This window comes from Babylonia areolata, chromosome 22, assembly GCF_041734735.1.
Source record: "Babylonia areolata isolate BAREFJ2019XMU chromosome 22, ASM4173473v1, whole genome shotgun sequence".
NCBI classification, from domain to species: domain Eukaryota; kingdom Metazoa; phylum Mollusca; class Gastropoda; order Neogastropoda; family Buccinidae; genus Babylonia; species Babylonia areolata.
In genome coordinates this window covers 18,015,245-18,039,532 of record NC_134897.1, presented here as the reverse complement: position 1 = coordinate 18,039,532, position 24,288 = coordinate 18,015,245, and the positions used below count along the sequence as shown (strand labels likewise).

General features: G+C 42.9%; 1 protein-coding gene across 1 annotated transcript in view; it reads left to right on the top strand.

Annotated features, from left to right (window-relative positions):
• The window catches only part of LOC143296949 (solute carrier family 22 member 6-B-like), a 32,046-nt gene that overhangs the window by 4,800 nt on the left and 2,958 nt on the right, over positions 1 to 24,288 (top strand). Inside the window, exons 2-5 of the mRNA XM_076608995.1 lie at positions 11,589 to 11,803; positions 20,263 to 20,366; positions 22,284 to 22,410; positions 23,898 to 24,103. Coding sequence (XP_076465110.1) covers positions 11,589 to 11,803; positions 20,263 to 20,366; positions 22,284 to 22,410; positions 23,898 to 24,103 — 652 coding nt within the window. The remainder of the gene's footprint in view (positions 1 to 11,588; positions 11,804 to 20,262; positions 20,367 to 22,283; positions 22,411 to 23,897; positions 24,104 to 24,288) is intronic.

The window sequence follows — 24,288 nt, the reverse complement described above, 5'->3', positions numbered from 1 at the left end:
GACACAGTTTTGTATCACGCGTGCCCAGGTAATCGTTCAGACATTTCGCGAAAAAAAAAACAACAACAAAAAACAAACAAAAAAACAACCCAAAAACAAACTTTTGTATCAACATAAATTATGTTGCCTGCGACACAGAAAACATGTTTCAAGCAGTCCAATGAAAACAAAATCTGTCACAGACATACATAGAATTCAGCAAGGGGCAGGCCAGAATATTGAATTGAAGGAGAGTGCAGACAGATGTATAGAACGCTTCGAAACTTTTTTTTTTCTAACACTTTTGTCGAGCACTCATGGTTTTCTTGTTCAAGCTGAAATTTGGGACACTTCGAAACTTTTTTTTTTTTTTTTTTTTTTTTTTTTTTGTCTAGCACTCATGGTTTTCTTGTAAATGTCGAAAGCTGGAACGCTTCGAATCTTTTTTTTTTCTTTTCCCCTAGCACCCTAGGTTTTCTTGTACAAGCTGAAAGCTTCAAACCTTTTTTTTTTTTCTGGCACCCTAGGTTTTCTTGTACATGCTGAAATTTGGAACGCTTCGAAACTTTTTTTTTTTGTGTGTGTGTGTCTAGCACTCATGGTTTTTCTTGTACATGCTGAAAGCTGGAACTCTTCGAAACTTTTTACCAGCGCCATAGGTTTTCTTTGTACAAGCTGAAGCTTGGAAGTCAATATCCTGACGGTGAAATGACGTCTGGAGGGGCTTTTACCTCTACGTCTACCACGTAATTACAGGAGGTCCAGCGAGCATTCGGCGGAGGCCTGAGCCAAGTCGGCGTTAGTGTTGCTGGCACACCTTCACGTTAAGTGCAGCCGCCAGATGCGCCAGACAGCTACGGTGCAGAGAAGGGGAAGAAAAAAAAACACGTTCCCCATCCATTTTATACCACCCAGGAGGAAAAGCAAAGCACAGAAAACACACACACACACACACACACACACACACACACACACATACACACAAACACAAACACACACACAGAGAAAACAAACAAACAAAACAACATTGGGCGAATATATCACAGATAACAGCCATTAGTACTAAACAAAATACCACCACCATCCCACTGCTACCACCACCACCAACAACAACAAGCATAAAAAAACCCAACAACCAACAACAACTACTACAACAACAATCAAAAATGGATTCGATAAGTTCTTTTGGTGTGGGCATATGACAGCTCACAGGAGGCCAGTACCTCCTAGCGTGCTATTGAAATTTTCGTTGAAGGCAACCAGTTCACGTTTATGGGGACCGTTCACACCTGCCTTCGGTTCGTTCTCTGTGGGGACGGGGGAAGAGGTGGGGGACGGAAGGCGGGGGGTTGCGGGGGGGGGGGGATGGGTGACTGGAGCGATGGTGGCGGTGGTGGAGTTTTGGGTGTAAGAGGTGTGAGCCCGGTTTGGACCTATTCGAGGTGTTTAGCATTTACAGCGCTTCTCTCCCCCTTTTCCTCCTCCCTCTCCACACACCCCGTCACTCCCGCCACGCTCTCTCCTCCCCTTCCCCTGGTCTGTGGTCCAGATTTTCTGCTTGGGTGAGCAAACGTGGAAAGATGTATGGAGATTTTGGTGGGGCGAGGGTTGGACATTCTGAGAGCATTCCTCCAGACTTACCATTCTGATTGCCTCTGCCACCTACCCCTCCTCACACGCACGTATACACACACACACACACACACACACACACACACACACACACACAAACATGGACATACATTCCACCAAATCCACAGTGTGTGAGGAGGGGGGCGGGGGGCGGGCTAAGAGGGTGGAGGAGAATGTTTTGATGAGTGGGATGAAGTGCCAGAAATGGAGGTGGAATGTGGCTACATAGTATATGCTCTGTATCAAAGTCCCCCGCCCCTCCCAAACCCTTAACAAAAAGAAAAATCCCTGCATACCTTCAGTTAGTAAATGTCCGGGAAGGGGGTGGGGGTGAATTTTGGTGTGGGGCAGATTTACAAAGCACGACACCGGTAGGGGCACCGGCACCACAGAGGCTCTGTTGGCACGCCAGCTGAGGTCCTGTTACCTCGCTCCCGATCTTTCTCATGCATTTATCAACGTTCCCATGTGGGAAGGCTTCGCCTTTGCCGGTTTTTTTTTTTCCCTCCTCTGACCACCGCCATTCCTGTTCAGACACAAATTGCCACCTGGCGCGAATCTGTCACGTACAGTGAACGTGCACAGTTTCAGTGTCACTCTGCACGAAATGTTTGTGTCACGGGAGTAGCGTGAGGTTTGGAGATAAAAGAAAACTTGTTTTGTTTGTTTAATTGTTTGTTTTGTTTTTTTTAGTTTAATTATTCATACGATGTAAGAATCAAACCGCTAAGAATCTCACACAAGTGCATGGGCACGCACACACGAAGACGTGTGTGGACACGCAAAGCCCCTACTTTAGTACTCAGAACTGGAACATGATATTAAAGAACAAAACCACAAAATACTGGGAAAACAGCAGGCCAAGCGAACATAAATGTTTAATGCTGGACATTACAAGCCTGCTAGGTTTCATTTGTGTGTGTGTGTGTGTGTGTGTGTGTTAAATGTCGGAGGCGTTTCTTTCTGATACGAAAAAAACACGTGCACATCGCATGGACTGTATGAAACTATGAAAGTCTGTAACTGACAAAAGACACGTATCCGCTGATCTGAATTAAAGACAAATCGGGGTCGTTCGTTGCCCAGTCATTGACCTATTTTCCTGAAGTGTTGAAAAAAAAAAGAAAGAAAAAAAAGTTATTTGAATATCCAGTTGTGTAACAGCCTTAATCATGGTGGGAGTAACACGTTAAAGCACGCCTTTTTTGTTTTGTTTAATTTTTACCTCACTTAGAAAGAAAAATAAATAAATGTTGACTACTTTGAAGAAGAAGGATAAAAGAAAGACATAAATTTTGTAACTATTCTACAGACGAAGACCGACGGAAATTCGAGTTTTGTGATTTATTGTCGTTATTTAAAATAATATTCGACAAACTCTTCGTGTGGAAACTTTGGATAGTGTTTTAGTTTTTAATGTTGCAATGCCATCAATATCGAGATTGCACTCGACTGGCTGCGAGGGATTGACAGATGTTTTTTTTTAATTATTATTTTTTTTAATTTTAATTTTATTTTATATTGTTTTCAATCTACAACGTGTGTGGGTGTGTGGAGTGAAGGATGGTTGGGGGTGGGAGGGAAAGAGCACGCACAACATGGCCAATAGATTTCAAGTCTTTGAAGTGAATGGACTTAGTCCACACGCGCCGAGTCGCATGAGGCAGAAGTGCCTACTATAAGAACTTGAAGCGCACAACCGACCAAGCAAATAACCAACGAAACCATATACAGAGACCAACCAGACAAAAGCACATTGTAAAAACCTTCCTTGTCTGACAACTTGATCTCCAATCCCCACTCCCTCCCCGCCCTCCACATCATACCCCCAACCCCCGTCTCCCACACCCCCTGCCACACACACACACACACACACACACCCTTCCAGCCGCAGGTTACCTTTGTGTTCAGTGCGGGTATCAAAAGCTTTATTGTTACATGAACGTCAGACAAAAGGAGTTCCTGGCTGATTGAAATCAATGGGATATCGAACGCTCGCGCTTACCTCAGCTTTTAACGTCAAAATGAATTACCTCTCAGAAGTAAAAGAAATGATATGACTGCGTTATACTGTGGTTTCTAATCTTAGTTTTATCAGACTTTAAAAAAAAAGAAAAAAAGAAAAAAAAAGAAGAAAAAGCTATGGTCATTTGAATTGTTACAGCCTCTTATATTTTTGTTAATTCGTTTATTTTCTAAGGGTGGAGTCTTCATGCATTGCCTTCTGAATTTTTAACAGAATTCTTCTTGGGGTACTTCCTTCGTTGACCGGGGTTCCTTAACACGTGTCAAACTTTTGCCACAGACTGAATCTTTTTTGAAAAACCGAAAAGCTGAATATTTCCAAAAAATATTTCCAAATAACAGAAGGTTTTTATTTTTTAATTTATTTTTTTTTTATACTTGCATTTATTACCCCAGTTTCTTTGTTTTTCAGTATGATTATTCTGTTGTTTAGAGAAATCGGTGTTGCATGTTTAATGATAATTTCCAGAAATAATGTCATAACTCTTTTTTTCTCTGTGCTCTGTCATAGTGGTTATCTCTGCTTTAGACTTGCACAATACCCAAGGTTATTATAATTATACGCACGCGCGCGCGCATTTGTGTGTGTGTGTGTGTGTGTGTGTGTATGTGTGTGTGTGTGTGTGTGTGTGTGTGTGTGTGTGTGTGTGTGTGTGCAATCTTGTTTCTCCAGTGTTATATGAGACATCTGTTGAAAAAGAATATGGCAAAGTGCAGACCTTCTGTGTTCTGCGCATAATTTGACTTGGAATCATTCTCATTCCTTCTTTGTTATTATTCCCTCATCATTATTATCATTTGGTTCCTTTTAAAATCACTTTATGTCTCAAACCTAGGACTCCGGAAAAGAAAGCTGCACAGGCATACAAAGCCCAAGAAAATAGGAATACTCCGTCCGTTTATTCGGCTCTCTTGCATGGGCATTGGGGGGGAAAGAGTGGGCTCCCTTATCCTCTGTGATGGGCCATGGTTTTACCCGCGATGGCCACGACCCTTCGGGGCAGGCGGGTTTAAAAGGTCAAAAGGATTGTTCACGGCTGACAGGCTGAATGGGGCTGGGAATTACCGCTTCCAGCTCAGCGCGCCTTCGGGTTTCGGGTTGGAGCAAGAATGATAGCGGGAAGCGGGACCAACAGGAAGGGGGGGGGGGGAGGGGGTGAAGGTGCACTGTGTGTGGGTGGGTTAGGGTGTGGATTGTGGGGTAGGAGGCAGGCAGGACGGGGAAGAGGAGAGGACGAGGTAATTTTACTGAAGGATGACGCCATCAGATTTACACAATGGAAAATACGTACTGTCTGACGTGTATGTGGAGTACAGCTTTTTGAGAGATTTATTTCTTTGATTTTTGCAGTCGCCACCCACCCCCGTTTTTTTTCTTTTTTCTTTTGGTACTTATGTCTGTCATTGTAGCATCGCACCCTTGACCACGTCGGCATCAAAGGCATTTGTATTCTCTTCTTTCGTCCTTACAACAGTTTTGTTGTTGTTTTTCGCGGCCTCAGTTGCATGCAAATGCACGGAGCACATCGATTTTCATTCAGTTCTGTTTTCCCATCAATCTTCTATTTTAACTGCTCTACACATGCCTTTCTTCGTTTGCCGAAAAGATGGAAAAGAAAAGAAATCTACCATAAGACAAAAAACGCTTTCATTCACATTATTTCTTACCTGTGTGCTTTTTAAAAGTGGTAAACAATTGTCGTGAATTTTAATGCTGGACGCATGCTTACATGATTTATGCCTCTCAAGTTATTTGAATCATTTGTTGATTTTCCAAAAGCATCGAGGTGGAAGGAAGGTTGAATGCATATGCTCTACACGTGGCATCCCAGTCAAGAAGTCGGTGGGAGAAAAAGCAAATAATTATGGGAGGGAGGGAGGAAAAAGGAAGCAAGGAGGGTGGGAGAAGAGAGGAAGGAAGGGAAAGGGGGAAGGGTGGGGGGGGGTGGGGGGGGTTGTGGTGGAGTAGGAATGAGTGAATTCCACGGCTGACTTCACCCACCGGACGCAGTAACTGAAAAACCACAAACCGCACTTTTAAAAATGGCGGCCCTTGCTTGACGAGAGTGAGAGAGAATTGCAGTGAATTAAATAAATTTTATTTTACTGAGGGTAATACAGTAAGTAAAATAATGCTGCTTTTTTTTCATGCAGCTTTCGAAGGGGAAACAGTGACATAAACAAAGGGGAAAACCATTATATCAGTACAGCACGCATATTATAGTCATGGTAATTTGACATTTACAACACTAAATAGAGGAGAATAAGAGGAGAGAGATATAAGGGGACAGATAGAGAGAAAGAGAGATAGTACCAAAAAAATGAAAATTAACATAGGTCAAGATAATGATCGATCAATGAATAAATAGTAATGATAAAAAATATATAGATACTGAATTTTTTTTTTAAACACCAAATAAATGAGGCTAAAATAAGCATGCACATGTTAAAAAAAAAGTAACAGTTATAACACCATTTAAATAGATGAGGGAGAAAAAAAAGAGAGAGAGAGAGAGAATTGAATGGATTTCATTTTCTGGAGAGACAGAGCGAGAGAGAGAGAGAGCGAGCGAGCGTGCGAAAGCCAAAAGGTCAAACGTAGAACGGTTTTCGGGGGCGGGGTAGTGGACGGGTAGGAGGTGGGACGGGGGCGGGGTGAGGGGTGGTATAGGAAGGGTGTTGGGGGGAGCGGGGGGGGGGGGGGGGAGCGGGGGGTAGCAGTGGATTGGTATTTTACGGTCGATTTCCCGTTGCTGGGTAAAACGTTCCATCAGTCTACGGGATCATGCTAGGATTGACTGCACTCTTTTTCTTTTCTTTTTTTTCTTTTTTTCCCCCCCACGTCGACCTACTGCTATGCTCACAACGTCTGGTCCGTACTAGTATGGGGATACATTGTATAGACCAATACGTTTCCTGATATTGGGCACACAACTTTTTTTACTGGTTGGTGCAAGCAAAGACCCTATTTAAATATATATATATATATTTTTTTTTAGTCACTCGTGGACGATCGCGTGTCTGAACTGCCAGGCAACACACTGCGCGGATAAGGGTCGCTCTTTTTTTTTTTTTTTTTTTCTTTCTTTTTTGGGATGCATGAGTTAATTCAAACGAAACATCGACATGTTGATATGTACACTATAATCGTGTATCGGACTCTCCCCTGTCCCACTTCCATTCCTTCGTTTCTTTGTTTCTACTCCTCTCTGTGTCTTCTTCTTCTTCTTCTTCTTCTCTCTCTCTCTCTCTTCTTTTTCATACCAGGTATTTATTTATTTTGTTAGTAAGATATTCATTCACTGAGTCAGTTCTTTAGTTAGTTACTCAGTTAGTTACTTATTTACCTAGTTTGTTGTGTGTGTGCTTTTTTTATTTTTATTTTTTAAGCATTTAATAATTTTCTGTTTGAAGTACCCGATTTCCGTAGGGTTGTGCTTGGTGAGTTTCCCTTCGTTCACACCCGTTGGCATGTTTGCCTCATTATATGTTTATCATTGTGGTTGTATATGTATCACAACTATATATATATATATATATATATATATATAGAACTATGAATATTTATGTATAAATATATATATCTATCTAGATAGATAGATATATTAATAAGTTATCCAAGCCCTCCATTCCTGCAAGTGGTAATTATTCAGTTTCTCAATTATTTGATCTCACTATCGCATGAGCTAGTTTTGACGTGCCTCAGCTATCCAATATGTTCTCCCCACGGTATGATCTGGTGTGTATATCTATCCACACACACGCACCTCTCTCTCTCTCTCTCTCTCTCTCTCTCTCTATATATATATATATATATATATATATATATATATGCTGTTCATGTCAATTCAGAAGAGTCCTTAGTTTCGAACGATTTATAGTTTTCCAACTCAATTTACAACATGTTACGTACGTCTATTCTGTTCGCAAAGCAGCTAGTGAAAGTGTAACCAGTGGACACATTGTCGACGCATAAGCAGTTTACCAATATCTACTTGGAGATCATTACACCTATCTAGATAAACGACATCGATTAATCAGATTCAACGAAGCTTTGCTGGTTTTTATCACAAGCTGAAGTTTTTGTCTTATGGTGAGGATGTGGGGGGTGGGGCGAACCCACATAAAAATGCTGTTGAAAAGAGCGCACAAGTGTCGACATTATCGTACGTAAGCAACAAACTCTTGGCCAGTAGTGAAAAGCTGGCAATCGGGAACAGAGATTGGGCAGGGGGTGGGGGGAGGGGTGGGCGGGGGGGGGGGGGGGGAGGAGGGAGAGTTGGGGCGGGACAAGGGTCAGTCCTAACTTTCCCCAGCGAGGAGTGGGTACTATTGATTAAGATGATTAACCGAACTTTTATTCGGCCACGGTGTTTGTTGAGTTACAATTACCTGGCAGGTACACACCTACGTCACAGTCCCTTTGGGGGTGCTGTCCTTAGATGTGTGTGCAATTCTGACTCGCTCTCCGTTCAGAACGGGCACTCGAGGTTGCTGACTGACTTTTCACCTGTGAGCAGTTTGTGAATGAAATTCGTCTTCGTCAGCTGGGTGTGACGTAGCCAATCCCCTTGCACTCACATTTACGATAAAAAGGGTTCAAGGTTTAAGTTCCCATATCCATTTACGGACATCTTTGCAGTGAATTCACATCCACTCTTTTAAGGAATCGGCTTAAAGAAGGCGCGGCCCAATCCTCTCTTTTCGCCCTTTTAACCTTCTCCAACTTAAGTCGGGTTCACTTTCACACCTGGGTGGAGTGAAGAAAACTGTGGAGTCAAGCGAATTTCCCTAGGACACAACACCATGCCGAAAGGGGACATGGAACCCTGGTTACTGGTGAACAAGGACGGGCGCAATAGCCGAGTAGTTACAGCGTTGGACTGTCAGTCTGAGGGTCCCGGGTTCGAATCACGATGACGGCGCCTGGTGGGTAAAGGGTGGAGATTTTTACGATCTCCCAGGTCAACGTATGTGCAGACCTGCTCGTGCCTGAACCCCCTTTGTGTGTATATGCAAGCAGAAGATCAAATACGCAAGTTAAAGATCCTGTAATCCATGTCAGCGTTCGGTGGGTTATGGAAACAAGAACATACCCAGCATGCACACCCCCGAAAACGGAGTACGGCTGCCGACATGGCGGGGTAAAAACGGTCATACACGTAAAAGCCCACTCGTGTGCATACGAGTGAACGCAGAAGAAGAACTGGTGAACAGAACAGTGGATCAGCAATCCCATGCATATCCGACTCTGTCTCAAACAAGGACCAGTCATTACTCATACTGCTTGGCGTTCGTCGTTTACAATACACGGGATACACCAACTTTAAAAACCACGTTTAACCGAACAAAATGCGTAATGTGTTCGTTTCTAAGCGCCCGAAGGGGGTTGTGAACCAGTAGTAACCTTGAACGTTCGTTTATTAACTGAAAATATCAGAATTATTTCCACCTAATACCTTTGTCAGCCAGGAGTAATCTTGAACGTTCGTTTATTAACTGAGAATGTCAGAATTATTACCACCTAAAGACCTTTGTCAACCAGGAGTAATCTTGAACGTTCGTTTATTAACTGAAAATATCAGAATTATTTCCACCTAATACCTTTGTCAACCAGGAGTAATCTTGAACGTTCGTTTATTAACTGAAAATATCAGAATTATTTCCACCTAATACCTTTGTCAGCCAGGAGTAATCTTGAACGTTCGTTTATTAACTGAGAATGTCAGAATTATTACCACCTGAAGACCTTTGTCAACCAGGAGTAATCTTGAACGTTCGTTTATTAACTGAGAATGTCAGAATTATTACCACCTGAAGACCTTTGTCAACCAGGAGTAATCTTGAACGTTCGTTTATTAACTGAGAATGTCAGAATTATTACCACCTAAGGACAGAACCCGATTAGGACTTGAATTGATAAACGTAGCTGACATACACAGAGAAGGCCGAAAACAAGGCGTTCGCTGTGGCAATGGCCGAAACAATGGTGCTGGCGACAACAGCGTGGAAGTGAGAGAGGAAATCAAGTGAGCGCGGGTCTGGAGGACATGTGTGCAATACTAATGGTATTTACACCCTCTCTCCACCATGCTTAGCAAACAGCTTAACATGTAGGTCCTTTTTAGTGTGTGTGTGTGTGTGTGTTGTTCCATGTTTTTTTTTGTTTTTGTTTTTTTTGTTTTTTTTTAAAGCACTTGGCTGGTTCTAGTTGGTGGCTGTAGTCGATTCTTTTTATTTTCTTTCTTTTGCATGTTGTTGTGTCGGGGACGCTATGAACACAAAGACTACAGTGGAGTAATTTTTATGCTGTCCATATCAATCGAATTCAGTTCAGTTCATATCGATCAAAAGCCTGTTTTTTTGTTTTTTTTACCGGACCATCGACGGATGTTTTACTTGTATGTTTGAATTATAACCATATGTTTTACAGATTTTTGACACAAGCGCTGTATCCTGTATGTATTCACAGATACAAGTCAAATAAAAAAAACAAAAAAAAACAAAAAAACCAGCGGGAACACAGAAACAAAAACGACTTTAGAAAACTATGTCTCCCTATCCCTTTTTCTGTTTTTCTGTCTCTCTCTCTCTCTCTCTCACACACACACACACACACATGGCTTGCTCATAATCTTCTTTCACTTGCATAGGCTTTGAGCCACTATCACCAGACACACACACACACACACACACACACACACACACACACACGCACGCACGCACACACACAGACCCGTTGCCACTCACAACCAGCCACAAAGCTTAGATCTCAAGCTCGTTAAAAGCTTATTTCCGAGCCAGCATTGGCAGCAGAAAGGGCAGAGTACCACCACCCCACGTCCCCTCCGGCCTCTCTTCTGGACTGGTCAGTTGCTGCGACACGGCTTGTTGATTTCCACTGGTCAGCCGACCTTGAGCTCAAAGTTCGACCCGTCCCCTCCGGCCTCTCTTCTGGACTGGTCAGTTGCTGCGACACGGTTTGATGATTTCCACTGGTCAGCCGACCTTGAGCTCAAAGTTCGACCACCCTGTCCTCCACCTCCCTCCTCCGCCACCCCCCCCTCTCCCTCTTCGGTCCCCAGGGCCATCGCATCATCTCCTCGAACATAGATTATATCTGTCTCTGTCTCTATTCTATCAACCGGTCTCTGTCTCTGTAGTGAGTGCGCGAGACAGAGAGACAGAGAGATTAATGCTAGGTCTGTCTCTCTCTCTCCTTATATACATACATACATACATATATATATATATATATATATATATATAGATAGATAGATAGATAGATAGATAGATAGATAGATAGATATACAGAGCTAATGCTAGGGCTCTCTCTCTCTGTACACACACACATACATACACACAACTGCTACCAGTTGTTTCTTATTATGCGAGACCTAATCTGCGAGCTTATACACTGTGGTGTGAGTCGTAACGAGCCTTTGAACGCACACATGATTTCCAGCTGGATTTTATGAAGATGTATTTCATTGCGTTGTACTGCGTTGCATTCTATATTGCATTGGTTTGTATTGCATGGCGTCGTGTTACACTGCTTCATATTGCATCGCATTGCATTGTATTGTATTGCATCGTATCGTATATTGTATTGTCCTCAAATCAAAATTATGGTGCTTAGAGCCTCGTTGACCACGAAGGCCATCTCAAGGCTATTGCTACGTTTGCATCTACTTCAAGTGAAGGGTAAAAAAAAAAAAAAAAAAAAAAAAAAAAGTTACAATAAAAATTAGTCACCGCTTCAAGCGTTCCACTCAAAAGTTTAAAAACCTTCCAGACTTTAAAACCTTCAAATCTGATTAAAAATGTTCACTTCTTTCAAGAAATCCATCAGCGTCCACGGAGGGACGTGTAGTGTCTTGCATTGTCTCGTGTTGTATTGCATTGCATTGCATGACATTACATTATATTACATTACATTACATTGCTTGCAGGGCGTGCTGTGGAGGGCCAAAGATGCGCAGCCCCCACCAACACCACCTCCAGCCCCCAGCAGCTGGGGGACCTAGACTGGCACTCTGCCAACATCACCTACGGGAAGTGCTCCATCACCGTGGCCAACGCCAATGGATCCGGGGAACCTGTGGACCACCCCTGCCTCTTCGGCTACCAGTATGGCTACCGAAAGGAGCTCTCCTTCAGAACAGAAGTATGTATGGGACTTGCTTAGCCACCCTCCACGCAAAGCAACTACAAGTACTGTACTCTCACGTAGTAGACGGGACACACGCTTTTTTTTTTATTGTTTGGTTGTTGTTTCTCTCCTCCTCATACGGAAAAGAAAATAGTTTTTTGTTGTTTGAAGCGATGTTTCGTGAGATGTTCAGACACGTAGTGAATGAACGCTCGCGCGTGCTCCGCGCACACACTCTCAGATACATGTGCGAGCGTATACACGATCTTACACATACAGACACACAGAGACAGATACTTGTGCGAACGCACACACGATCTTACATCACAGACACACACAGATATACACTCACATTCACTATATAATTGTCTTTAGAATATCCGCATGTGACTGAAAGGATACTATCTTTTTTGTTTTAGCAGACATTTCTAAAAAAGATTACTGGAATGAGTTTTGCAGTCATTAGCATTTCCAGTGTGTTCTGTAAAAATATTTATAAGCTTATTTTGCAGTTGTCACCTTAAAGCAGATGCAGAACGAAAATTGTCTAATATGAAATTACAATTTTTCATAATAAAAAGCTATTTTGTACTTTCATACATTTGTTTACGGATACTTTTCGAGCCATCTGTCTGTACTATTCTTCTGTTATATTACAATGGAAATGGTTCCTGTAACATGCTGAGGTGGTTACGGCTGAAGAAACAATTTGATGGAGACGCACTGTGCTTTTTTTCGCTGCCTTTTCCTGGATCAGACCCGCATCAGTGATGTGTGTAAGACCACTTATTCTGGACCCGAACATGCTTGGTTCGAATCTGCTTTCAAGCCTTTCTTAAGCGCGTTGGGTTACGCTGCTGGTCAGACATGTGCTTAGCAGATGTGGAGTTGCATACATGGATTTGTCCGAACGCAATAACGCCCCCTTGAGTGACTGAACTGAAATGAACTTTCTGGATCAGCCGTGCGATTCGCTTCTCATCGACTCGCTTGACCCAGTCTTGTAGGTCTGGCTTTGTTCCAGCAAGATCTGTCCTCGGCGATGTTTTCTCGATCGTCTGCATCAGCAAGCAGCACGAATCTTTTTCACACGCATATGCTTGGCAGATCAACACCTTCTCTCAAGTTGACCGTAGAGGTCTACTGGGTTACGATCCCCGTCCACAGCGGTCATGTTTCGGTCATCTGAGAGGTCGCTGGGTGAAGGATGACTTGTGGGTGAGGTTCTTTCCAACATGTCCGTGTTCAAACCCTGTTTGGTCAGGCTGTTCCCACGATCAGTCTGAGGGCAACGCAGAGGGATGGGGAGGGGGGGGGACTTCAATTTCTGTCTGGTTTTTTTTTTTTTTTAATCCTTCTCTTGTCTGAATGTGGTTTGTCAATGCCTCTGTGCTTAGCACGAATGTCTGGTAGACTTTTGGTTTGGTATTTTTCTACAAGGCTGTTCTGTCAGACTCTTACTGAGTTTCCCCATGGCGGTGACAGGCTTTCGTTTTCCGATTCTGACGTCCCTGCTTCGAGGGACAGCTTGTGGACATGATGGAGCCCACGTATTTCTTTGCTGTCAAAAATCTCGAGTGGGGCTAAGTGTGGAGACGGAGAGTGGCCTGCTGACATCTAAAGCCATGAAATCAGTCTCATTCATTCTACAAGCCTTGAACAGTCTTATCATCAAATTCCGGAAGTAATCCTTCGTGTTGGAGACCAGTGCGGTATCATCGCAGCTTTTCTTTGAGAAGGTTGCACTTGGCCTCTGTTATTGTGCATAAACCAGTCAGGCTAAAAAGCTGTCCATCTGATCTGGTGTGTAGATAAACACTCTGTAAGGATGCGGGGCAGGAGCAACATGAAGATGTCGAATAATATGGGGGCTTGGATGGCTTTGTTTTGCTGACACCACTGAAGGAATCGAACGATTCTAAATGGAAGCAAACTGTGCGCACATGTTTCTACGAAAGAAGACCATCATAGAGCAGCAGATCGGGACGATGTTTGGAAAACAACCAGTTTTTCCAAAACCTTAACTGTTCACTCATGCTGACGAAGTCAAAGGCCTTTGAAGAGGTCGACAAATATCAAGTGGAGAATCTCCTTTGCTCAAGCCTTTTCTCTTTCAGCTTTTTGACTGAGAAATCCGCGTCTACTTCTTGAATTGAAGCCACAATCAAAGCTTTGGTAAATATGTTTTCCTGCAGTTACTGTCTCGAGAAGACAAGGGCAAAGAGTGCTTACTATGCTCAGAAGGGCTGTTTCAATCACTGTGATTACCCTTGTTCTTTGAACGAGGTTATGGTTTTGGATCCTGCATTATAGCATTTTGAATCCTGCATGATATCGAGGGACTCCATTTTCACTGCAGCAAAGACAAAGAAGGGCTGATGGATATATGACAGGTTTCCCTACCTTGGTGACCTCTGATGGGAGTGCATCACTTCCTCGTACTTTGTTACAAGCAGGCGCGCCAACTGCCTTCTGGAGCTCTGCAGCAGGCACTGTGTGGTCGATTTATCCACAATGGGCAGACTCAGTGTCTGGCAAAGGGGTTTCGCAGATACCGTTTTTTCAATTGTTCAAGGCACATACATCTCCATTTCTTTTTCGATCATCGTAACTTTGTCTGTTATAGATTTCAGGGTGCTGTCTTCTTTGATGATGGGCCTATAGACGTTTGTATTTCAAACCCGTCTGTAATATTGTAGAATCTGACAAATTTTGGAAATCTAAGCAGACTTGCAACCTGAAGTTGCTGGCGCAGCACCAAATGATCATTTGGGCCTTTGAACAAGATCCGTCTCGTGGGTCAGTCCTCTTTTCATGGGTTAAAGGTAGCTGCCTTGTAGCAGGCAAAGGTTCTCTTTCAACAAGGATGGCTTCTTACCAGTCTGCGTCCCCACTTTCCTCCTCGCAGAATTCGTAACTCATGGTGTAAATGCAGAGCGCACATCGTATAAATTTTATCTGCCTTCTCTGAGGCATAACTGGGGAAGATAAAATTCTGGAAATGAACTGATGGGTCTTCTTAAAACTTGCGATCTTTTCGACGTTGAGCAAAATATCCATCAAATTTGGTGCATTGCAGTTTCTTTGGCTTCACCACAGCTTCCTGAAGAACCAGAGTGGTTTGTGTGGCGGTCAATATTGCGGTAACTGTCGGTGATGTGTATGCTGCAGACAGACCTCCAGGGGATGATGGGGTCTGGGTATATCCATGGTAATTTGTATCTTGGTGTGGAAGACAGGGGCTGGCGATGCAGAAACCTAGCAATATTTTCTCTGTCCCTTTTGCTTGATCTTCTGTGTTCCACGGTGGCCAAGAGCCATGGTCAGCGTCTACTTTGTGGTGGTCACCAAGCAGATAGAAATCTTCACTGGCTGGGATCCTGTTGATGGCACTATTCAGCAAGCAGTAGAATTTACCTTTGGTCGACAGACCCGAGCATAGAAACAGACATGCTGTTGAATAATGTGCTTGCTACTTATCTTTGTTTTACCACAATTATTGTTTCTCTTTTTAAGATCCGTAACTGTACATTTTGGCCTATGTACTCTTGAAATTCCATTAAAGTGTTTTCTTCCTGTAAGCTTCTTTGTCCATCTGAAAACGTTTCCTTACAGTAAGTTTGTTTTTTTTAAATTTGGCTACAAACTTGCTGACACGTGTATTAAGATCTCGGGTGTCTTGAATACTTGCATCTGTGACACCAGTGTCACAAAACAGCCACGGCAGACAGTTTCTGCTTCTCATTTTGCTTGCACACTCTGTCTTTGTTTCGGTTGTCTGTGTTATTGTCATCTTGAGAGGGACTAGAGACAAAAAATACCCCGTTGCAATACATTTCAGCGCCTCAGATGAAACAATATGTCTGTATTTGATTGAAAGAATAAACGTTTTTGTTTGAATTTACGTTTATTGGTGTGACCTTAGTTTGGATCAGTCTTTTATTTCAATTTCTGTTCTTCCGATCATGTTGAGGTGTTTACATCACCTAGTTTTTGTTTCATCGTTTCATTTTCGTGGCGTGTTCAGCCAAGTTGAATTGATCTGATCTGAAAGCAGGACGTGGACACCGGTTTAGCAATTTGATACTTTTCGATGATGCTTCGATATAGATACACGTTGAGGCATTCTTGGATTGTTTGAGAGGGAAATCGTTATTGCTTCTTATGTGTCAACGTTGATTAGCTATCACATTTGATTGAATGTGTTCTGGCAGTATATTATCCACGCCACAGACAGGAGAGTTGTAGTGGTACTTAAATTTTCTTACGTCTTTTCACATTGTGGTACAAGACGAAATTCCGGAAGACTTGCTTCTCCCTACCAGCTGCACTGTGAGTGATCACCTTTCCTGTACCATTCAGCTGTACCATTCCTGCTGTTGTCGAGCAGAGGCTGGGACATGACGGCAGTGTTTGCGTGTTTACTCAAATGCTACTCCATTCATACATGCTGAGTACTGCAGTGACTCCAGTACTGACAGGTTATTTGCTGCATTCAAAGCTCGCAATGGTTCTTATTCTGTCTGTTGCTGCGCGTCAGATCCGACGATGACTTTGTCTTCGACTCAGCCATGACGGGGCATGTAGCTGTGCAGTCCAACACTGGAAGCGCAAAAATGCTTGCACATGTCACAGGAAAACGCTGTGGTCTGTTCTGTCTTGAACGCTGCTGGGTGGCGACTTTTCCTTGCTTTTGGTGATCCTCTTAAGGAACAGATGTTGCCTTGAAACTCAGAGACCTTCGTGCTGATCTGTCTGAGGCAGAGGCTTTGAGCTGGTGAGGTTGAACGCCATACAACTGTAGTTTATTCTCCAGCGTTTCTTCGAATCTCTGTCTTGGTCTTTGTGTGTCTTCACCATGGCCAGACCAGTGCAGCTGAGCCTTTTGCAGCATTGAGTTTATGTTTGGTGTGCCCTTCTGTGCCTCCTGGTTGGTGAATACGTTCATTGAATGTCGATGATTGTAAGCGGTGATCTTATGTTACACTGTTCAAGTTGCTTTTCGTGCCGACGATACAGGATCCCTATTTCACAACTGTGAAAAAATAAAGACGCGAAGAGAGGACTACAGCATTGTACACCCTCAGTTTTGTGGACAGAATGAAGCCTTTCTTCTGATTTTCCACTTTCAATCTTCGAAGTGCCTGCTGATCTGATCGGAGACGAAATCTCGCTGTCTACCTATGCATTTGCTTTTGCATCGACACTGAAAGCTGTTGACATTCAGTTGAACTTCAACTGTGCTGATGCCTCGTTGCATTTTGATTTTGTTCAGGGCTGCTTGAAAGAGGACCTCAGTCTTTCCTGGACTGAATGCCATTCCAAACAAAGTGGATGTTTCTGTAAACTGGTCCACAGCACTTTGCAGTTTGCTCACTTTGTGTGCCATGGGGCCACAATGTTCTTCCAATATGAGTTTCTCCAAAGCGTTAATTCGTCGGGAGAGACGGTGAAGAGACGAGGGGTGAGCCACCGAGACGGTACCTGATGACAAATCCCAGATCTAAGCTCCTGACATTGTGGAGCAGTACCTGAGGAAATAACAGCTGAACAGCTGGGGCAAGCCTTGCTTCGCTGCATTCGACATCACAGAGGAGTAACAGTGGCAATGGCAATGTTCTTGTCCAGTCATGCTGTCCTGAAGAGATATATACATGTGGTGAAATTCGTCGGCTACTCAGCTTGCCAAGGATAATCCAAATAAGTTATCCGAGTTGAATGTCTTTGTGGGGTTGGTGATCACTGCATACAGGTTCATGTGCTGTTCTGTGCACATCTCGTGGATTTGACACATTGTGTATACCATGTCAGTGCTGCTGCGACCTGGGCGGGACCTACACTGAGCTTCAGCAAACAGCTTTCAGAGATGCTGAAGACAATCCTGTTGATGATAATTTCGGCAAGGGCTTTCTTCCTGTGATGTCCAGCTAAATACCAGGAGGATTTCCCTGTGATTACCGGCTCTATGACAAGATTCTTCTTGTAATAAACTGCTGAATGCCAGATTTCAATTTAGCATGCATACGTGAAGGTGTTTCATGTTTTTGAAGATTGTTTCACCAAACTGCATGTTATTATTATCATTATTATTGTTATCATCATTATTATTATTGGTATTGTCATTATTATTATTATCATCATTACATTTTTAGATGTTGTAACTTTCGACATCGTCATTTTATTACTTCTTATTGTAACATACCTTGATTATCAATATAAAGAAGAAATAAAATCTTTCATGTATTTTTGTTGCTTTCTTATGTGTTGTCCTTGTTGAGGATCATGTTTTTGTTTTGATAATTTGATTTCATTCTCAGATAACTGTTCTGAGAGCACAGTATAAGCAGTGTTCATACTTCAGGTCGCGGAAGGATCTCCGATTGGCTGTTGGGTGAGAGCGAGATGACCAGTGGGTACTGCGGGAAGGGTGGGTGACAAGTTGATGACGTGATCCCCACCCACCCGATTACTTCTGCTGCGTCTGAGTCTGCTTTCTTCCCTGTTCCGCCGTTAACATGCCATAAACGGTGTAAGGTAGTTACGGAATAACATTGATGCTATTGTTGTGAACTATACTTTAGTAAACCTGATTGTTGTATACTTTCGTCCATAAGCAGACCTACTACAAGGCAAGGGTGAGGGTTAGGAAAATAGGAACGGTTCTGTACAAATAAGACGAACAAATACAGACATCGCAGGAACTGATTTTTTTTTAAATGACGAACTCCGAAACGTGGTCAGTATGCGAATCACGTTGTGAGGAAGCCTACCATCTTCTCCATGACTGCTGCCAGACTGCAAGTTTTCCGCAACATCCCACAAGGCAGGCCCGTGCTACAAAGTCCACGAAATTAACTTCTGGTTCCACTCGACGTAAAAAGCCAAACATTCCTGAATCATACTGTAAACTCGATGATTTTGTAAAGACATCATTCGTGGAAGTAATGAAAGCCGAGCATTGGTGACCTGCTTTTTGCTGTTCTTTCGTCACCATGACTATGTTAAAAGAAGGCTTCCGTGTCAACAGTCCTCAGAGTGGTATCCAGATTTTGAAGAAGAAAAGTCCGAATAGCTGATGGTGACCTATCATTCTGTTTGCCCGCAACTTTGGGGCCTCATAAATATAACGTATATCGAGAGCATCACAGAACATCCATCCAGCGTTTACTTGCAAGAGATTGTGTCCATCTACACTTTGGAAGGGAACTCCCTCTTTTCTTGATCAACACGTGGGAGTTTTTGAACAATCTTTATGAAACAATATAATGTCCTTTAATGGGCTGTTCTGGTCATCATACCTTCTCCACGTATCTGAAGACTTTGATCACACTGAAAGGAAAATCCTACCAGGTATGTTTCGAGATGATCTTGACGAACATCATAAATGCACCACAGAAACGTGATCCAGAGAAAGCATCCCATGAAGAATAGCCAGTATCTCGCTGAAGTTTGGGGAAGCCGTGGTGAAAGGGCAGTAAGTTCATGGCGTTACTGACGTAGCAGTGCACGGCTTCACAGCTGACGACAAACAGAATCAGTTTCGCATGTCAGGACTTGCCCTGAGACATCATTTTGAAGCAGTGATAGTTCGGGACCGCGTTGACTAGACATGCTCCCAGTTGCTCAAAGAAAATAACAAGAGTCCACGTGTAAATGTATTCAGGTCTCACATTTGACGATCTTTCTTCCAGGGAAAGAGCTGTGAGAAATGGAATTAAAAAAAAAAAAAGAAAGAAAGAAAAAGAATTCTAACTCCCTGTTCTTCAAGCCTAAGAATAACTGTATAGCAGCTTTTCCCAGATGTGACAAAACCTGAGACTTGAAGTGAAACCCGGCCATCAGACATAGGTTGTCATTTTCTGTACATAACTGCTATATGTATAGAAATGCGTTTATAGTCAAATGAGGGTCAGAAATATGAGTTTGGAAAAGAGAGCCTGCAAAATTACCACAAACAACGGGCAACTTCCGGCTACTATGATGTAAATGTAAAAATCAGTCATTGGAATTGTACATTTTAAATGCAGGTAGTGTTTGTTGTAAATGGACGAAAGTATGCAAACTGATTTTCAATGTGAAAAAAATGTATGAATCATTTTATGGCTTCATATATGTGACCTGCGCAAACAAAACGATCTGTTCCAGATTATTGAAGTGTTTCTGATGTTTCAAAATGTACAACTTCCCCAGTTTTCATTTTTTTTATTATCACGTTCACTGACTGAAATCACTCTTTTCCGGTTAAAATGTCGATCTTTTGGGCGCTTAGCTTGACAAAAAGTACTCGTCTGAAGTAGAAATTTAAACTGACTCGGTCGTCCATGGCCTCACTGCATTCCAATTCAGGCAAACGTCCACAGCGATTTGTGTGATCAGGTCACATATTTCTGTGTACAAAAAATAAGTTTAGTGGATGTATACTTCAACTGCTTCTTCTCAGCATGTTAGCATTGTTGCTTTTTTTTTGGACGCAGTTTGACTTGGTGTGTGGCCACAAGCTACTGGGAGGTCTGGTGCAGACCTTTGTCATTCTGGGCCAGGGCGTCGGTGCTGTTCTGTCTTCCATCATCTCTGACAGGTATGTCCCCTGACCATGCCAGTAGTAGTAGCAGTCGTACTATTATTGACTCACTTGTGTAAACAAAGTGAGTTTATGTTTTAACCCGGTGTTCGGTTCTCTCTCTCTCTCTGTCTCTCTCTCTGTGTCTCTCTCCCTCTCTCTCTCTCTGTTGTGTGTGTGTGTGTGTGTGTGTGTGTGTGTGTGTGGTGCGTGTGTGTGTGTGTGTGTGTGTGTGTGTGTCCGTGGTAAACTTTAACATTGCCATTTTCTCTGGAAATACTTAGTCTGCCAATACAAAATTTGACTTAAACATAGCATGAAAAAAAATTTTCACAGTCATACCAATAACAAATTATAAGTCTCCCGAATTAAGCCGTTTTTTCTCCAAATCATTAACTGTTTATTTCGTTGAGGTTTGTTCCGAAATCCGAAAATTTTAAAGACCGCTTCCCAGTGAGTTAGGCCTATTAGCAGGTAGGTTGTATTCGAAAACATGATCTCGTTTTTCTTGTTCACAGTTGAAAGGAAAGAAATACAAATTCTGGACAGAACACATACAGTAATACTAACTATACTATCGACGTGTTTACTACATATAAATATTCTAAAGTGGACACTGAATTAATTGGAATGAACATAAAAGAAAAAAATTGAATCGATCGTTTCTTTCAGTTCGTTGTAGGCCTCGACTGGTTCGTGCAGATCTAGAGATCTACCATGTGTTACTTTGTGCTTGAAGGGATAGCAAAGTTTCCTTTACAGCAGCAATAAAAGAATAATCGAGATATGATAAAACACACCAAAAAACATGATTTAAATGGCGTTATTCCGCCCACTACAATCGCATCTATTTATAGCACGAAGAAGAAAACGTCAACAATGCTTTAAGTATTAAATTTAGTCAAATGACGTCAGATGCACTGCAGCAGTGGGGATTAGTCTGCTTGCTTCTGAACAGAGCATGCATGGTTCGATCCTGTTCGCATACCATTTTTTTTCTTCTTTTTTTTCTGCCAAGCTTATTTCATATATCATATTTAATACCGAGCACTTGTCATCGATTTTTTAAATCTCTTTTTCTTTCTTCTCGTCATGATTCCTTAAATGGTTTAAGCGCGAAGCACAAGTGAGTCTTGAAGGCTTTGCCTCTTGTTAGTAGTAATGATGATGATGGTAATGATGGTGATGATAGTGATCATGATGACAACGACAACAACCACAAAAAACAAACAACAATAATGAAACATTTTGTAGCGCAAAATCAACCCCACTCGCTGCAGACGAAGACATTCAGTTCTCATACCAACCAAGCGAAGTTCTCATTTGTGCTTTGGTCAAAACATATTTGCAATCATGGTACTTTAATTTACATCCTTAGCTTCTTCTTTTTGCATTGTAAAACTCGAAGAAGAAGAAAGCAAAGACGACAACGACAACGAAGAAGAAGAGTTGAAGTGGTGGAGGAGGAGGAGGAGGAGAATCATCTGAATAGTATTGAGGAACGTTATTTGTCATGAACATTTCAATCATATTTTTTACACATTTATATTTATCCATGAATATTTGATCAATATATAATCGGACCTTAAACCGAACAATTTTTGTTGTTGTTGCAAAGTCAAGAAATGGCGATCAGTTTTACTTTTTAAAACTATGTACATTCCAGTTAAAAATGTTATGTTGTGAAAACCACATATTCCCCAGTCAAAAATATGTAAAAAGAAACAACAACCCAGATTTGAGTGTGTGTGTGTGTGTGTGTGTGTGTGTGTGAGCATGTACATGCTTGTGTATGTGTACGTGTGGACATGTGTATGCGTACGTGTGTGTATGTGTGCATGTGTCTGCGTGCGTGCGTGTGTATGTATGCATGCATATGCGTGCGTGCGCGTGTGTGTATGCATGTGTGTGTGTTCGTGCTGTCACTGCACACAGGTTGGGTCGGAAACCAACGCTGGTGGGATCTCAGCTGGGCCTGTTCGTGGTGGGGACGATTATCGGCTTTTCCCCGTCCTACACCATTCTCTCCATCCTCAAGTTCCTCGTCGGAACCTTCCAACAGGTACGGGAACCCTACGCAATTATTCCCTTTGCGTAGAATTACAGTTTCTGTATCAGTTTCTCAAGGAGGCGTCACTGCTTTCGGACAAATCCACGCACGCTACACCACATCTGCAAGGCAGATGCCAGACAGCCGCATAACCCAACGCTTGTCAGGCCTTGAGTGCATGCTTAAATATTTGTGTACCCATCAGAGTGGATTTCGTTTTTGCATAATTTTGCCAGAGGGCAATACTCTCATTGCCATGGGTTCGTTTTCAGTGCAGCAAGTGCGTGCTACACTGTAGAATTACAGCAGGCTTGTTAAGCAGACTTAAAGCTGTGGCCTAGTGGTAATACGTGCGACTGGAAAGCGAGTGTCCACGTGTTCGGGTTCCAGGATTATACGCTGTATCCACGGAAACAGCAGTCCGAAATTCACACAGGGAAGGAATATAATACAGTACAACACATGCAATTTTCTCTCTCTCTCTCTCTCACTTTTGTTTTTTTTAGTACGCCATAGATTAGCTGGAACGTGCATTAATTTGTAGCAAGTCAGAAACTAAGAAGAGTCAGTTTTCTTATTCTTCTTTTTAAAAAGATACTATTGAGTACCTCAGAAGCCACTGAGAATGCGTTATTGATTTTTTGAGCTTGTCAAAGGCCAAAAGGAGCAGCACGTCGAACAGAAGAAAACAAACAAACAAACAAACAAATTTGGAGTCTCACACAGCAAAAAAGGCAGTTTACCCCAGAATCGACAATGAAACTCTTTCAGAAGCTCTCCTTCATGTAGTCACAGTCTCTTGATTCCCTGCAGCCTTGAATGCGGCTAGGCTATAAGATGTATCTCAAAATGGATAGCTTGATTGAGACTGAGCGACACTTTGAGAGAGATGAGAAACTGAGACAGAGAGAACTGGTTGCCAGGTCATCAGTGGTGCACCTGCGGTCTTGAGACTACGAAATTTAAGGAGGAGAAGAAAAAAAAGAAGCAGAAAAAGTGGAAGAAGAAGAACAACATCAACAACAACAACAACAAGGAAGAGAGGAGGAAGAAGAAGAACAACAAGAAGAAGAAGAACAACAAGTTAGGCCTATAAGCAACATTCTTTGACTGTTGACCGCTGGAGTGAAGACGAAAGACCTGTCGACCTACGCCCGTACTGATGAAGACAGTCGTTTCAAGGCTGGGGTCTTGGGTTTGATTCTGGCTCCCCACACTTCGTTCTTCCTTTCCGACACAGGGCGTGGTGGGGACGATGATAGTTGGGGTTTTGGGTTTGATTCTGACTCCCAAACATTTCGTTTTTCCTTTCCGACACATGGCGTGGTGAGGATGATGGGATGATGGTGGGGACGATGGCTGGGGTCTTGGGTTCGAAGCTGACTAAAAAAAAAAAAATTCGTTTTTCCTTTCCGACACAGGGCGTGGTGGGGATGATGATGGTGGGGTTCTTGGGTTTGATTCTGGCTCCCCAACAATTCGTTTTTCCCTTCCGACAGGGCGTGGTAGGGACGATGGCGGCCATGTGCATCGAGCTGTTCCCCATGGAGCACCGCTCCCTACAGCCTCTCATCTTCTCCGTCATCTGGGGCATGGGCGCCAGCTCCATGACCCTCTTCGCCTTCACCATGCGGGAGCTGGGCTGGCGCTACCTGCAGTTCGCTCTCTCCGCCATGTCCCTGCTCACCGCCGCCATCCAGCTCTGGTCAGTCCTTGTGTCTATGTGGGTGGATAGGATTGGGGGAGGAGTGTGGGGTGGGTGTGTGTATGTGTGTGTGTGTGTGTGTGTGTGTGTGTTGGGATGTGGTGTGTTGTGGTGTGTGTGTGTGTAGTGTGTGTGTGTGTGTGTGTGTGTGTGTGTAAGGGAGAGAGAGAGAGAGAGGTGTCTGA